The sequence below is a fragment of the Ovis canadensis genome, chromosome 4, assembly GCF_042477335.2.
Source record: "Ovis canadensis isolate MfBH-ARS-UI-01 breed Bighorn chromosome 4, ARS-UI_OviCan_v2, whole genome shotgun sequence".
Taxonomy (NCBI): Eukaryota; Metazoa; Chordata; class Mammalia; order Artiodactyla; family Bovidae; genus Ovis; species Ovis canadensis.
The window spans coordinates 45060068-45075964 of NC_091248.1; the positions used below are offsets into that span (position 1 = coordinate 45060068).

Consider the following 15897-nt stretch of genomic DNA (forward strand, 5'->3'; position numbering starts at 1 on the left):
TCATGCATAGGAGTAACATATACAGGCCTTTACTTTGCACACCTGGTTAAAAATCTCAGTTGGTGGTGACTTTCTCTAGTCTACACTGTTGAAAGAATCCGGTGAACTGATCCTCAGGGATTGTAGGATTAAAGTTTTCAAGATGGGAATGAAAATATACACATGTAAATGTTTTCCCATTCTCAGTACACTCAGAATATATAGGAACATATAATGCATAAGGAAAGCCCTTCAGAAATCTTTTGCTTTTCATTTGGCTTACATTAGTATTAGTTTTCTTAGCTTTTTTCCTTTTCTCCCCTAGATTTTGAGAACATTAAACCGAACATATGTTAACATGAAACAGAAACCCATTTGGAATGACTTAAACCCCAAAGCTGTGACAACAGATGAACTCTTCGGTTTCATACATCATGCTACTCGAGAATGGAAAGACGGCAAGTAGTATTTTCCCTTTTGAAGTGCTAAAAAAAAATTTTTTTTTAATCCAGAAAATCATTTCTTAGTTTAAGCCAATTTTAGTCATGGCTGTAGATTTAATGTTTATGGGTTGGCATTATTGGAAATAGAGCAGCTCACAACAGCATTTATAACCTATAAATTAAACCCAGATTTGAATAAGTGGTTGATTAGCATTCAGCAGGTTCATGCACAAAGCTGTGTATTTTATCCCCCATTATTTATGTCAGTGCTCCCTGTAAACCAGAAAAGTCAACACAAATGCTTCAAGAAGTATTTATGCAGTACCTGATGCAAGACACTAAGTCCCAAAGTCCTTGGAACATGTTTCTTGTCCTGAAACCATTTTTGCAGACAAGATTCCTTTGTTTTGTTAAGATAAGTTCTTACATTCTCGTTTCCATAAATGCACTAACCTTGTCATCATCCTTGAGTTCTTTCCCACCATACATTCAACCTCACAGCAAATTCTGTAGGCTTTACCTTTAACGTGTGTGTTGCATTCCAGCACTTCTCACCTCTGCAGCTTCTCCATGAGTCCCGACCACCAACAGTGGGTCACACCTCATGGGTCTCCAAGAAGCTCATTTTCCATGCAGTAGACAGAGGCTCTTCAAAATGTTACTTCTCTGCTTGAAGTTTCCAGTGTGTTTCCTCAGCATTAGGATCCAGCCTTTATCCGAAGCCTACAGGGCTCTCTGTGATGCATCCCTTCCCCATCTCTGACCTCACTTCTTGGTCTCTGCCTTTTACTTGCACATATGCTCAGGCCTCCTTGCTCTTGCACCAGATTGCCAAGCATCTTCCCATCACAGGCCTTTGCACTTGGTGTCCCCACTGTGCAGCCGTGGAGATGCTGGCATGGCGTGCTCCCTTACGTTACTGGAATGTCGGGTCACATATCACATCAAGGAAGACCTTCCTGTTGACCCTACCGAAAAAGCCGACTTCATCATTATCCTTCTGAATATGTACACACTGCTTCCTTAATTGTGGGACAATCAAAATGTACTCTCTTAAGCTTTCTAGCTTTTTTTTTTTTTAAGACTCTGGCAGGAAGTGAATAATAATTTGTTTACCCTGAAAATATGTGGAAGCCTTTCAAATCATTGTCCATTAGAAACGTCGCTGACATTTTTGTGAATTGTGATGGCAGGTTCTGTTTGACTGTCACTTTTCTTTGCACAAGATACTTCACAGGAAACAAAACCTTCCACATACGTGCCTCAATACAGTTTTTTTTTTCCCACTGTAGTATTATATACTCGAGTTTTGAACACTCAGAAGCTATTAAAATGCCATGTAGCATACATAGCAAGAAAGACTGTGAATTTAAAATGTTTTATCTTTACATCTTGTGAGATAATAAAGTCTTTCAATGCCAATGAATGAATTTCTCAAAGAAATGTATCACATTTCTGAATAGTTTATAATCTTTCTTGAATAATGTTATAGAAAAACTGATAAAGGTGGAATAAGCTAATATTTGGCTCAGAATAGATACTGAATATATGTGCATAAAAAAAAAGGATACTGTTTTCACTTGTATAACTTCTGAGTTTCATGTACATCACCTACTGTTAGTCAGTCAGTTCAGTCGCTCAGTCATATCCGACTGTTTGCGACCCCATGAACCGCAGCACGCCAGGCCTTCCTTCCATCACCAACTCCCGGAGTTCACTCAAACTCATGTCCATCGAGTCAGTGATGCCATCCAGCCATCTCATCCTCTGTCGTCCCCTTCTCCTCCTGCCCTCAATCTTTACCAGCATCAGGGGCTTTTCAAATGAGTCAACTCTTTGTGTGAGGTGGCCAGAGTATTGGAGTTTCAGCTTTAGCATCAGTCCTTCCAAAGAACACCCAGGACTGATCTCCTTCAGAATGGACTGGTTGGATCTCCTTGCAGTCCAAGGGACTCTCAAGAGTCTTCTCCAACACCACAGTTCAAAAGTATCAGTTCTTCTGCGCTCAGCTTTCTTTATAGTCCAACTCTCACATCCATACATGACCACTGGAAAAACCATAGCCTTGACTAGACGGACCTTTGTTGGCAAAGTAACGTCTCTGCTTTTTAATATGCTGTCTAGGTTGGTCCTAACTTTCCTTCCAAGGAGTGAGCGTCTTTTAATTTCATGGCTGCAATCACCATCTGCAGTGATTTTGGAGCCCCCCCAAAATAAAGTCTGACACTGCTTCCACTGTTTCCCCATCTATTTGCCATCTCCACAAATATTCTTCAAGGAATGCACTTTATTTGATCTTTGGGGTTGCTTAGTATGAGATGTTAAGCAACCTTCTCATGGAAGTGAAACTTGCCCAGTGATCTCGAGAGCCCAGGTATGGCTCAAAAAGCATTGCTGTTTGCCCACCTGAATAAGGTGCAAACTTACTTACTGAATAAAAGAACTTCCAATACAATTAACACAAATTTATTTTAGAAATGAACAGCAATCAACCCCATGGTACATTAGGATTGTTTACTCTCAACTTACAGGTCTGTTTTCATCCATTCTGCGAGAACAAGCAAATCTTAGGCATGATGGACCAAAATGGATAGTCCTGGATGGTGATATCGATCCCATGTGGATTGAATCACTGAACACTGTCATGGATGATAACAAGGTGAACTGAAATACTGTTTATCATAAAATGCAGGTCTGAGATCTTTATACTTGCATGAGTTTCAATAGGACAATTTAAAACTGTGATATTTCAGATTCTAAATAACGTTTATTTTTTATGGTATTCAGGCCTTTTCATGTAATCAACTGTTAAAACAAAAGTCTTAAATTTAGATAATTACCATAGTTGTTTAAAAGTTGGCATGAGTAAGTGCATGTTGATGAGTTTGTTCCTAGGGGTCAGTGAGCTCCCCTGGGGATGAACTGATATCTTTATTCAGACTGCCTTTCTAACGCTGGCAGTGATCATTTCTTACTTGGGCACTGAGCTCATATGTAGCCTTTGGCACTTCTCCTGGGGGCGGGGGAGGACTTCTTGCTGTTGTGAAAAGTTAGCAGCCTTGCCTTTGCTCCCTAATGAGACGGCCACTTCTGTGCTGTGCTGCCCTGTCCAGGTGCTGACATTGGCCAGCAATGAGCGCGTAGCTCTGACTCCCTCCATGAAGCTGCTGTTTGAGATTCATCACTTGAGGACTGCAACCCCAGCTACTGTTTCCAGAGCTGGTATTCTATATGTGAACCCACAAGATTTAGGCTGGAATCCGTGAGTATGGCTTTTTTTTTTTATTGTGGTAAAACATACATAATGTCAAATTTACGAGTTTAACCGTTTTTAAGTATAGAGTTCAGTGGCATTGAGTACATTCACGTTGTAGTACAACCATCATCACCATCAGTCTCCAGAACCTTTTTTATCTTCCCAAAATGAAACCCCACAGTCACTAAACAGTACCCCTCCCAGAATCCCCAGCTCCTTTCCACTATCTCTATGAATTTGAATACTCTAGGTACTTCTTATAAATTGAACCATATAATAATTGTCTTCTTCTGATGGGCTTATTTCACTTAGGAAAATGTCTTCAAATTTTGTTCATGTTACAGCAGGTGCCAGAATTTCCTGGCTTTTTAAGGCTGAATGGAATATATACCCAATGGAATATATATATGTATATATATGTCTCATACTGTTCATCCATTCATCCTTCTGTAGACACTAGGGCTGCTTCAGCCTTTTGACTGTTGCAAATAATGCTTCTATGAACATGGGCATAATCTCTTTGAGTCCCAGCCTTCAGTTGTTTTTGATATATACCCACACAAGCAGAATGGCTAGAGATCATACAGATTTTTTGACGTCCCATTATACTATCTTCCGCTGTGGCTGCACCATTTTCCATTCCCGTCACTAGTCCACTGGAGTTCCACTTTCTGCATGACCCCACCACTACTTGTTGTTTTCTCTATATTTTATAATAGAAACATCCTAACAGGTGTGAAATGGAATCTCATTCCAATTTTGACTCATTTCTCTAATGATTAATCATGTTGAACATCTTTTCATGTGTTCATTGGCCATTTGTATATTTTCTTCAGAGATGTGACCATTTCAGCCCTTTGCCTGTTTTTTAATCTAACTGTTGGAGTTTTTTGTTGTTTTGTGAACTTTTTATTAATCTTCATAGAATCATTCAACTTCAGCTTCTTTGGCATTAGTGTTTGGGCATAGAGTTGAATCACTGTGATATGGCTCATAGTTTCATGGAGTTGGACAAGGCTGTGGTCCATGAGATCAGTTTGGTTCATTTTCTGTGACTGTGGTTTTCATTCTGTTTACTCTCTGATGAAGGAGGATAAGAGGCTTATGGAAGCTTCCTGATGGAAGAAACTGACTGTGGGGGAAACTAGGTCTTGTTCTGATGGGCAGGGCCATGCTCAGTTCAGTTTAGTCTCTCAGTCGTGTCTGACTCTTTGCAATCCCATGGCCTGCACCATGCCAGGCCTCCCTGTCTATCACCAACTCCTGGAGTTTACCCAAACTCATGTCCATTGAGTCAGTGATACCATTCAACCACCTCATCCTCTGTCGTCCATTTCTCCTCCCATTTTTAATCTTTCCCAGCATCAGGGTCTTTTCAAATGAGTCAGTTCTTCTCATCAGGTGGCCAGAATACTGGCATTTCAGCTTCAACATCAGTCCTTCCAATGAACACCCACGACTGATCTCCTTTAGGATGGACTGGTTGGATCTCCTTGCAGTCCAAGGGACTCTCAAGAGTCTTCACCAACATCACAGTTCAAAAGCATCAATTCTTCCGCACTCAGCTTTCTTTATAGTCCAGCTCTCACATCCACACATGACTGCTGCAAAAACCATAGCCTTGACTAGATAGACCTTTGTTGGCAAAGTAATGTCTCTGCTTTTTAATATGCTATCTAGGTTGGTCATAACTTTCCTTGCAAGGAGTAAGCATCTTTTAATTTCATGGCTGCAGTCACCATCTGCAGTGATTTTGGAGCTCCCCCAAAAATAAAGTCAGCCGCTGTTTCCACATCTATTTCCCATGAAGTGATGGGACCAGATGCCATGATCTTCGTTTTCTGAATGTTGAGCTTTAAGCCAACTTTTCACTCTCCTCCTTCACTTTCATCAAGAGGTTCTTTAGTTCTTCTTCACTTTCTGCCATAAGGGTGGTGTCATCTGCATATCTCAGGTTATTGCTATTTCTCCCAGCAGTCTTGAGTCCAGCTTGTGCTTCTTCCAGCCCAGCGTTTCTCATGATGTACTCTGCATATAAGTTAAATAAGCAGGGTGACAATATACAGCCTTGACGCACTCCTTTTCCTATTTGGAACCAGTCTGTTGTTCCATGTCCAGTTCTAACTGTTGCTTCCTGACCTGCAAACAGATTTCTCAGGGGGCAGGTCAGGTGGTCTGGTATTCCCATCTCTCTCAGAATTTTCCACAGTTTATTGTGATCCACACAGTCAAAGGCTTTGGCATAGTCAATGAAGCAGAAATAGATGTTTTTCTGGAACTCTCTTGCTTTTTCCATGATCCAGCGGATGTTGGCAGTTTGAATTCTCATTCTTCTGCCTTTTCTAAATCTAGCTTGAACATTTGGAAGTTCATAGTTCACATATTGTTGAAGCCTGGCTTGGAGAATTTTGGGCATTTCTTTACTAGTGTGTGAGATGAGTGCAATTGTGTGGTAGTTGGAGCATTCTTTGGCATTGCCTTTCTTTGGAATGGGAATGAAAACTGACCTTTTCCAGTCCTGTGGCCACTGCTGAGTTTTCCTAATTTGTTGGCCTATCGAGTGCATCACTTTCACAGCATCATCTTTCAGGATTTGAAATAGCTCAACTGGAATTCCATCACCTCCTTGAGCTTTGTTTATAGTGATGCTTTCTAAGGCCCACTTGACTTCACATTCCAGGATGTCTGACTCTAGGGATGTCTGACTCTAGGTGAGTGATCACACCATCATGATTATCTGGGTCTTGATAATCTTTTTGTATAGTTCTTCCTGCCTCTTCTTAATATCTTCTGCTTCTGTTAGGTCCATTTCCTGTCCTTTATTGAGCCCATCCCTGCATGAAATGATCCCTTGGTATCTCTAATTTTCTTGAAGAGATCTCTATTCTTTCTCATTCTATTATTTTCCTCTATTTCTTTGCATTGATCAGTGAGGAAGACTTCCTTTTTTTTTTTTTTTAGTTATTTTTTTAATTTTAAAATCTTTAATTCTTCCTTATCTCTCCTTGCTGTTCTTTGAAACTCTGCATTCAAATGGGTTTATCTTTCCTTTTCTCCTTTGCTTTTCACTTTTCTTCTTTTCTCAGCTATTTGTAAGGCCTCCTCAGACAGCCATTTTGCTTTCTTGCATTTCTTTTTCTTGGGGATGGTCTTGATCCCTGTCTCCTGTACAGTGTCATGAACCTCCATCCATAGCTCATCAGGCCCTCTGTCTTATCAGATCTAGTCCCTTAAATCTATTTCTTACTTCCACTGTATAATTGTAGGGAATTTGATTTAGGTCATACCTGAATGGTCTAGTGGTTTTCTCTGCTTTCTTCAATTTAAATCTGAATTTTGCAATAAGGAGTTCATGATCTGAGCCACAGTCAGCTCCTGGTCTTGTTTTTGCTGGTTGTATGGAGCTTCTCCACCTTTGGCTGCAAAGAATATAATCAGTCTGATTTCAGTGTTGACCATCTGTTGACCATTTCATGTGTAAAGTCTTCTCTTGTGTTGTTGAAAGAGTGTGTTTGGGCCATGCTCAGTAAATCTTTAATCCAATTTTCTGTTAATGGGTGGGGCTGTGTTCCCTCTATGTTTTTTGGCCTGAGGCCAAGCTGTTGACCCGCACCTCTACCAGAGACTCCTGAACACTCACAGGCAAGTCTGACTCAGTCTGTTGTGGGGACACTGGTCCTTTCTTCTGGTGCGTACTAGGTTTTGTTTCTACCCTCCAAGAGTCTGTTTCCCCAGTCCTGTGGAAGTTCTGTAATCCAATCCCACTGGCCTCCAAAGTCAAATTACCTGGGGATACTCCATCCCCTTTGCTGGATTCCCATGTTGGGAAATCTGTTGTTGGTCCAAGAACTTTCTTAACAGTGCGAGAATTTCTTTGGTATAATTGTTCTGCAGTTTGTGGGTCGTCTCCTCAGCACCTCTGTGGAAAAGACCCTGATACTTGGAAAGATTGAAGGCAGGAGGAGAAGGGGAGAGAGAGGATGAGATGGTTGGATGTCATCACCAACTTGATGGACATGAGTTTGAGCAAGCTTCGGGAGTTGATGATGAACAGGGAAGCTCATCATGCTGCAGTCCATGGCGTCACAAAGTGTCAGACATGACTGAGCAACTGAACTGAACTATTAATCTTAGATGTTAAAAAAAAGCTAAAATTGTATTTGACTATTTGAGGAAAATATTAGTGATTAAATTCATTGCTAATTAATTAGGCTAATCTAAGATAGCATCTTTACGCAGTTGTCATTTTTAGTTGGACATTACCTTGTTCATGCCTTGCACATGTAAAAACATACATTTGTTGACTAAGTGAGTAAATAATAAAAGCTCACATGGAGCACTTAGGTATCAATATATCATTTAGTGAGCATATATGTGTGTGTATATATATATATAATATGCGTATGTGAACAGCAGAGATGCTTTGATTTAGAACAGGTTAATTGTGCCCACTTGCTTACTTCTCAGATGCTGACACTTCTCCTCATTTATTCTGGTGGTCCCTTGTTACCTTCTCTCATATTCCCACTCTGTGCTGTGGAAACACCTACGCTCTGCACGTGAACAGTGCTGGTGATGGCATGCTTCTGTGTCGGTTATCTTCTCTTTACCCCTGCACCCTGCTCTGTGCACCCAGTGGCTGTCCTGTGTGGACCACATCAGTACGTTCCTTGCCCTCTGGCTTCCGGTTGGTTTGGCCAGTGGGGAGCGCTGACAGGAAATGCGGGGGAAAAAGGAGAGTGAGGTCTCTTCATTCCTCCGGCTCCCTCCCCATAGGACTACAACAGGATGACTGCCCTTCGTCAGCGTGCGTGCGTGTTCAGTCGTGTCCGACTCTTTGCAACCCTATAGACTGTAGCCCGCCAGGCCCCTCTGTCCCTGGGAGCCTCCAGGCAAGAATATTAGAGTGGGTTGCCATGCCTTCCTGCAGGGGATCTTCCCAACCCAAGGATGGCACCAGTATCTTCTGTATCTCCTGCGTTGCAGGCGGATTCTTTACCCACTGAGCCACCTGAGAAGCTCTTCTTAAATCTCTCCATGAGATTCTTTACTTCCAGGTTCTAGTAGCCCTTTCCTTTCCCAATAGTCCTTTTATTGATCCTTCTCTATTATCCTGACTGAAGGATGACTTCTGTTCCTGCCAGACTCCTGACTCATGCACTTCTCCAGGCTACTTTTCTGTGTACTGATTTGTTTACTGAAAGTCTCATCCTCTGACTCAGCAGTCAAGTAGAGCCATACCCAGGTTTCTGTGAAGCTAGGGGAAGGACTGATTTTTAAAGTCTAAGATGGAGAGTCCTTCTTGGACTAACAGCTGCTTTCTCCAGCTAGGATTTTAACTGGCTCCTAGGACATTTCTGTTGATTGGGGGCTAGATGAAGGAGAAGCTCCAGTGTCCCTTGACCTTGCTGCGCAGAGAGCAGAGGCAGTCCTGGTACCCCATTTCATTCATGAGACCCCTCACCCCCACTGGTGTGGTCTGATTTCAGTAGTAAATCTCACAGTTCCCAAGGTCTCTGTAATTGTCTCAGTAACATACGGAGTTTGTGCTAACAGAGGCTGTCTAAATCCCCAGTTAAAGAAGGAGTTTCATCTAGTAAGTTAGAGATAATAGCATGGCAGAAGAGTCACCTGATTTGCATTCTTGAGAAAGTTAAACCCCTCTTTACCATTAGATTTTGTTTTAATGGAGGTTTGGTTCTAATTAAATCAATGGGTAGATTTTCATTTTCCTTTGTGTGACTAAAGGGTCCATCCAGGTTATTATCCATAATAGTGGACATCTTCTGTACAGGATATTTTTACATTTTTACCTCCTACTGCCAGAAAGTTTCAGTGTACTATGAAAAAGTGACTATTTCGATGGGGAGGGGTATTTTTTTACACCATATTATCGGATACTTTGTTACCTTACTTTAATGTCATAATATTAAAAAATGTGATAGCTTTAGATTTATTGACTCATTTAATCCTTAATTATCTCTGAGATCAATATAATCATTAATGTAATTTCCAAAACCAGTACCTCAGGTCTCAGTTTCCCTCCAACTTTTTAATTTGAAAGTGTTAAAAAATATTTTAAAAGTTTAAAATGTGGTAGGTAATACATTGTATAACCATGCAGTCTTTACCTACAGTTATCAATTTTTACAGTTTTACCCAATTTGCTTTATCTTTGGCTGTACATATACACTCCCTCTCAAAGGCAGAGAGAGACAAAAATTGGCTACTTTTATTTTTGCTGAATTATCTGAAAGTGAATTGGAGACATTGACGCTTCCTCCCTAAGAACTAGAGTGTTTCCTACATGAGCATAATTCCAATAAACATACCGAAGAAACTAATCTTTGTTATAATATTATCAAAACAGTGATTTTTCCAAAATTTCCCAGCTACTCTGGGGATTTCCTCTGTGGCTCTTTTTTTTTTAATCCAACATCAAAACAAGGACCATGCATCGCACTTACTTATCTCTGTCTTCTCCTTTAATCTAGAATATCTATCCACCTTTTTCTTTCATGATGTTTAGAGTTTTGAAGAGAAGAAGCCAGATATTTCAAAGACTGATATTTGCAAAGTGATTGCAAAGTTGGTCCACCTTTCTGTCTCTGTATTAAGTGACATTTTTTTAGGGAAAAAAAAACTATTTCTATTCTTCCTTCCTATTCGTTTTCCTCACTTCCTCTCTCTCTCTTTTTCTTCTCTTCCCCCTTCCTTTTTCTTTTTGGGGAGTGTCATTTTCTATTTGTGGGCTCTTTTTTCTCTTAGTTCAGTGGATTATGAATCATTGCCAAGAGTATTCTTTTGCATGCTCAATTTGTCCTAAATTTTGCCAGCAGGAGCGCCTTCCATGTTCTTTTATATTTGCTTTCTAGCTGAGCCTGATGCTTCTGGCTCATCTCAGACTTTCCTTCCCCTACACTCCATTCATTTCTCCAAGAAGCCAGGAGTTGTCTAAGGAGCAGTATTTAGAATCCAAGATATGATGGTAGAGTACTCATTGCCACTGGTATGTCATTGCTTCTAGAACCTTAAGTGTCCAGAGTTAGGAAACACATTTTCTTAATTCATCTGTGGAAACTGATAAGATATTTTGGATAGAGGAGATTATGAAACACTACTTTCCAACTAAGGAAAAAATAGAATACTCTTATTACTTAACCTGCTAAGAACGTTTTTTGTTAAAATTCACTGAGCTATTTAAATGCATAATTTTATGTCCACATTTTACAGATAAGAAGGCAAACAACATCCTTAAAATCATATCAGTAAGTGACTAGCTGAATCAAATGCTATTTTAATTCTGAGTTCTAAGTAAGTTTACTGAAAGACTCCTACATCTGTTGAGATCTTAAGAGAAATTGGAAGTAAATTTCTGAAAATTATCATCAGTGAGAATTTTTCCTAGTAGAGAGGAATAAAATGCACAGAGAAACAGAGAATAATTAAATTCATTTATAATTGTTTAAAGTGAGCATAACTAAAAATGAGATCTACCAAACTCTGTATTGCATAGCTTGTACATAATGATAGGAAAAGGCAGGAATATTTCTGAAATTTTGTCTGATCCCTGGAAGATAACTTTTGGGAGCCACACCTTCAGATCATACTTTTCCATCTATTACTTTAGCTGAAAATATTTCTTTTAAAAACTTGATTTTTTTAAAGTATGATTGATTTATAGTGTTGTGTTAGTTTTAGGTGTACAAAGTGATTCAGTTACACACACATATATATAATAGTTTGCATCTGCCAGCCCCAAACATCCCTCCCAGCCTCTTTCCCCCATGGCAACCAGTCCGTTCTCTGTGTCTGTGAGTCTATTTCATAGATAAGTTCACTTGTGTCCTGTTTTAGATTCCACATGTAAGTGATATCATATGATATTTGTCTTTATCTTTCTGATTTGCTTCACTTAGTATAATAATCTCTAAGGTCCATCCATGTTGCTGCAAATGGCATCCTTTCTTTTTAACAGTTAAGTACTGTTCATTGTGTGTGTGTGTGTGTGTGTGTGTGTGTGTGTATTCACACATTGCATCTTCTTTATCCATTCATCTGTGGATGAACGTTTAGCTTGTTTCCATTTCTTGTCTGTTGTAAATCATGCTGTTGTGAACATAGGGGTGCATGTATTTTTTTCAAAATTTAGTGTTTTCCTGGCATATGCCCAGGAGTGGGATTGATGGATCATATGGCAATTCTGTTTTTAGTTTTTTTGAGGAACCTCCATATTATTTTTCATAGTGGTTGAACCCATTTGCATTCCCACCAATAATGTAGAAAGATTCCCTTTTCTTCATATCCTTGCCAACATTTGCTATTTGTAGACTTTTTAATGATGGCCGTTGTGACTGGTGTGAGGTGGTACTTCGTTGTACTTCTGATTTGCATTTCTCTAATAGTTTAGTTGAAAATATCATTCTACCGTTGTCTCATTCACTCACCTGCATTGGATGAGCTTATTGTCTTCTATCCCTACAATCCCATCCTTTTATCTTGGATTCTGTTTGTATGTGTAAACATACAGATTCAGAAGTCATCAATGTACACTGCTGATCTGTAGGTCCTTTTCAACTTCTGCTATTTTCTAGGCCACCATGAATGATAGAAAACCAAAATCTTGCAAGCTATAGAGAGGGGCAAACTATAGAGAGCTCTGAATTCCTATTGTGCTGTATGATGGGATCCCAATGCCAGACTTAGAGTAATACATAAATAATATCTTCAGAAGCTTGAAAACTTTGGCTGCCTTTATAGTTTCTCAACTACAGAGCTGTAGACTTCCTGTGATGTTCCTATAGGAGTGATGTACCTATAAGACTTCTGGAGAAGGAGGAGGTACAACACAGTTGCCTAAATGGAACAGATTTGCAAGCACCACGAGCCAAAGATTCTCTGTTAGTGACCTAGACATTAGCATTAGGGTGATGCATTAAGGCATCTGTTGCATTAAGGCAGCTATTTCCTGAGGCAGGGGCAGTGATGTGGGTGAACCCATAGGTAGGTAAGGAATAAATATATGATGTTTTTACTTGTATGTTTTATGGTAGCAGTGTGTTTCATTTGGCCATATTCAAATCTACAGCATCTTTTAAAAATCATGAGAAAATTTTGCATGAAATAGGGTAGAAGGAATTGCCAATAGCACAGACCTATAGCTTCAGTTTTTCCATTGCTGAAGATAATTTGCTGCCTTTTAATGTTTACTAAATTTAACAGTAATTTATACATAGTATTATCAACTGTCCATATTTAACAATATAGACCCTTTTTTTCTTAACTTCCAGTGCTATATGCTGTGGTTGACTGCTAGCAGAGGTCATTTTGTTTCTTTTTTTGTTTGTTTGCCTCCAGTCAGTTTCAACTCTTACCACATCTCCTGGTTTGATTGAATTCACTTTCTTTTTTGTGGACATAATTTGTACAACAGCCTCATTTGCTCTTGGGCCTGATGGGCTTTCCCTTTGAGACTTTGGCTACTGCTAGCGAGGGTTAATAAAGTAGCTGTTACCTAAGTGCAAAGCCCATTTCCCCCTTCTATGGCTTTGTTGAGGCTGCAGCTCCTAGTTAGCCCTGCACAGCCTTCTGCCGCCACAGAGACCAAAGACAGAGGTGGGGAGTTGGGGCAGAATTTCTTAAACCCAACAGAGCACTGTCTGCCCTGCAGGACACTACTGCCTTTAGGAGATGTGCAGAGAGGCAAAGCCAGGATATGAACCCAGTTCTCCCAGTTACACCAGCTCTATGCTAATGAGTAGCATTGATTGGAAATTTGTTATATGTCAGTTATTAATCTAAGCACTTAATACATGAGAACTCATTTGCTCCTCAGAGCAACCCTAGGAAAAGCATGTCATCATCATCTCCATTGCCAGTTAAGAAACTAGAGGCACAGAGACGTTAACTAACCTGCCCAAGAAAACAGAGTTAAAGGATGGATAAAGATCTGGGAAGTCTGACTTAGAGCTCCATCTCCCTAAATAATCCGCCTCCCTACACCCCACCAAAAATAGCTCTGGATACTGAGACTTCAGTTCTGCCAGCATGTGTAGAATAAAAAGAGTAGCTAAGGGGTAGGTGTGGCCTTCATTCTGAGTACCTAGCAACCGTATTCCATTATTCCACTGTTCTGTGGCACCCACTGGATGCAACTCGGAGAGCACCAGAAGTGACCTTTCAGTTACCATCATGCAACTGAACTTCAGCTGAAAATCATTCCTCTTTGACCTGAAAAAGTTGTAATAGTTGATAGTTCATAAATCTAGCAATAGTGTGTAGGTAGTTGAATATTTAATAAAACTCCATCATGAAGCTTTATGATTATCAGAGGGAGTCTTTGCTGGGATAATTATTTTGCCTTAATTTCTTTTGATATTAAAAATATGCAGTCTGATTTGCTTAAAACAAGGTATAGCTGTCATTGATCTGGTTGCACTGTCTCTGGTGGCAGCTACATGGATTTGTGATCACTGTTTCTTATTTGATGAGAACTCTTTGAGCAATTATTTTTCATGTCATATTATACAGTTTCTTTCTAGAGACGGCTGTGGGTGCAACCAAGTCTTGTTTCATTTTACTGACAAACATTATTTTATTAATATGTTAGAAATATGAATGTAAGTGGTAACATTTTATAAGCTTCAGATTTATACGCCTGTACCCAAGGGTGAGATTCCATTTTAGAGCAACCTATTGGCTTCCCAGGTGATGCTCGTGATAAAGAATCTCTCTGCCAAGCAGAAGATGAGGGTTTGATTCCTGGGGCAGGAAGATCCCCTAGAGTAGGAAATGGCACCCCACTGCATTATTCGTACCTGGAAAATTTCCATGGGCAGAGGAGCCTGGTGGGCTACAATCCATGGGGCCATAGACAGTTGGATGCAACTGAGCACACACACCCGGGAACCACATTGTCAGCTATCAGGTCAGAGTTAACGTTCAATCCAGTGAACAGGAGGGACTTGGAAATGGTCCCTATGAAATTTTCACCTTTTTATTTGTAACTAATTTTTATTACTAAAAAATCGACACCAATTTTAATCAAGAAAAACCCCAAGATGTTTTCATAAATAAGGCCTACCCTCTGAAAATAGTTTCAATGCTCTAGGAAATGACAAACTATACTTCCTTATAAATGCTCGGTAATAGCCTACTTATCCTCTATTATGTTGGGTTTCTAAGTGCTGTTAGTAGTTTCTTTTACATTCTTTTCATTTGGGTAAAAATGGCCATTAAAACAAGTGTATAAAGGGTCATTTTAAAATATTTGCCATTTGAGAAATAGAATGAACCCACTCAACATGTCCCTGAAGTATTGGACCAAGCTGTGTTGAAGGGGGAAGCTTTTGAGTACATGAATTTCTGCCTTTCAAACCTGGTGCTCAATAAAAGCCTTTCTGTGTTCTTTTTCAGGTATGTGGCCAGTTGGATAGACAGAAGGCGGCATCAGTCAGAAAAGGCCAATTTAACGATTCTTTTTGATAAATACGTTCCTGCCTGCTTGGAAAAGCTGAGAACAAGCTTTAAAACCATCACTTCAATTCCAGAGAGCAGCCTGGTGCAGGTTCGTCTTGGGTCACTCTGTTTCACACACTAGTCCTGATTTGGTTTGATCAAAAAAGAAGTTCTTGCTTGTTCAACATCACGGAGTGGTTTCTGGAAGGGTTAGGTTGCTCCACAGCACCGCCCCCCCCCCAGCCCCCATGTTCCCCTGTGCATTTGGCAACCCTCTATCACATGCCTGTCACATGCCTTGACCATTTGGGTTTGTGGTCTGTTTCTCTCACTCGACTGTGAACTAGAGGACTGGAGCCACCTTTTATCATTTGTATATCTCCAGAGATTTCCATTATGCCAAGCACTAGTAGGCGCCAAATATATCATTGGATCATTGTGTTTCTCCCAAATATATTTGCATGAAATAAGAACAGGGTTGTAACAGCTTCATTTATTTTTCTGTTTCCTAAGCAGCTGGCCCAGAGAAGATGCTCAGTGTGTTTTTTGAAAACCGTAAATTCATGCAATTAAAGATTTTGACCAGTGAGTAAGAGAAAGCTACTGAATATCACCTGAACAACCAACCCGTACCCCACCTGGCCTGGCAGACCTCCCATTCTTTCCTCCCTTTCTTTACTCCCCCCTCCCCAGAATAGTCCTCAAGTCAGGTCAGTCCAGATAAAGAGTTCGTAATATTTCAGGGATAGGTTTTTTTCTGAT

The 15897-nt window shown here is 40.1% G+C and overlaps 1 protein-coding gene across 1 annotated transcript in view; it reads left to right on the forward strand.

The window, feature by feature from the left end:
* The window catches only part of DNAH11 (dynein axonemal heavy chain 11), a 357148-nt gene that overhangs the window by 146094 nt on the left and 195157 nt on the right, over window positions 1-15897 (forward strand). The window contains exons 40-43 of the mRNA XM_069587639.1: window positions 305-437; window positions 2954-3081; window positions 3536-3684; window positions 15094-15244. Coding sequence (XP_069443740.1) covers window positions 305-437; window positions 2954-3081; window positions 3536-3684; window positions 15094-15244 — 561 coding nt within the window. The remainder of the gene's footprint in view (window positions 1-304; window positions 438-2953; window positions 3082-3535; window positions 3685-15093; window positions 15245-15897) is intronic.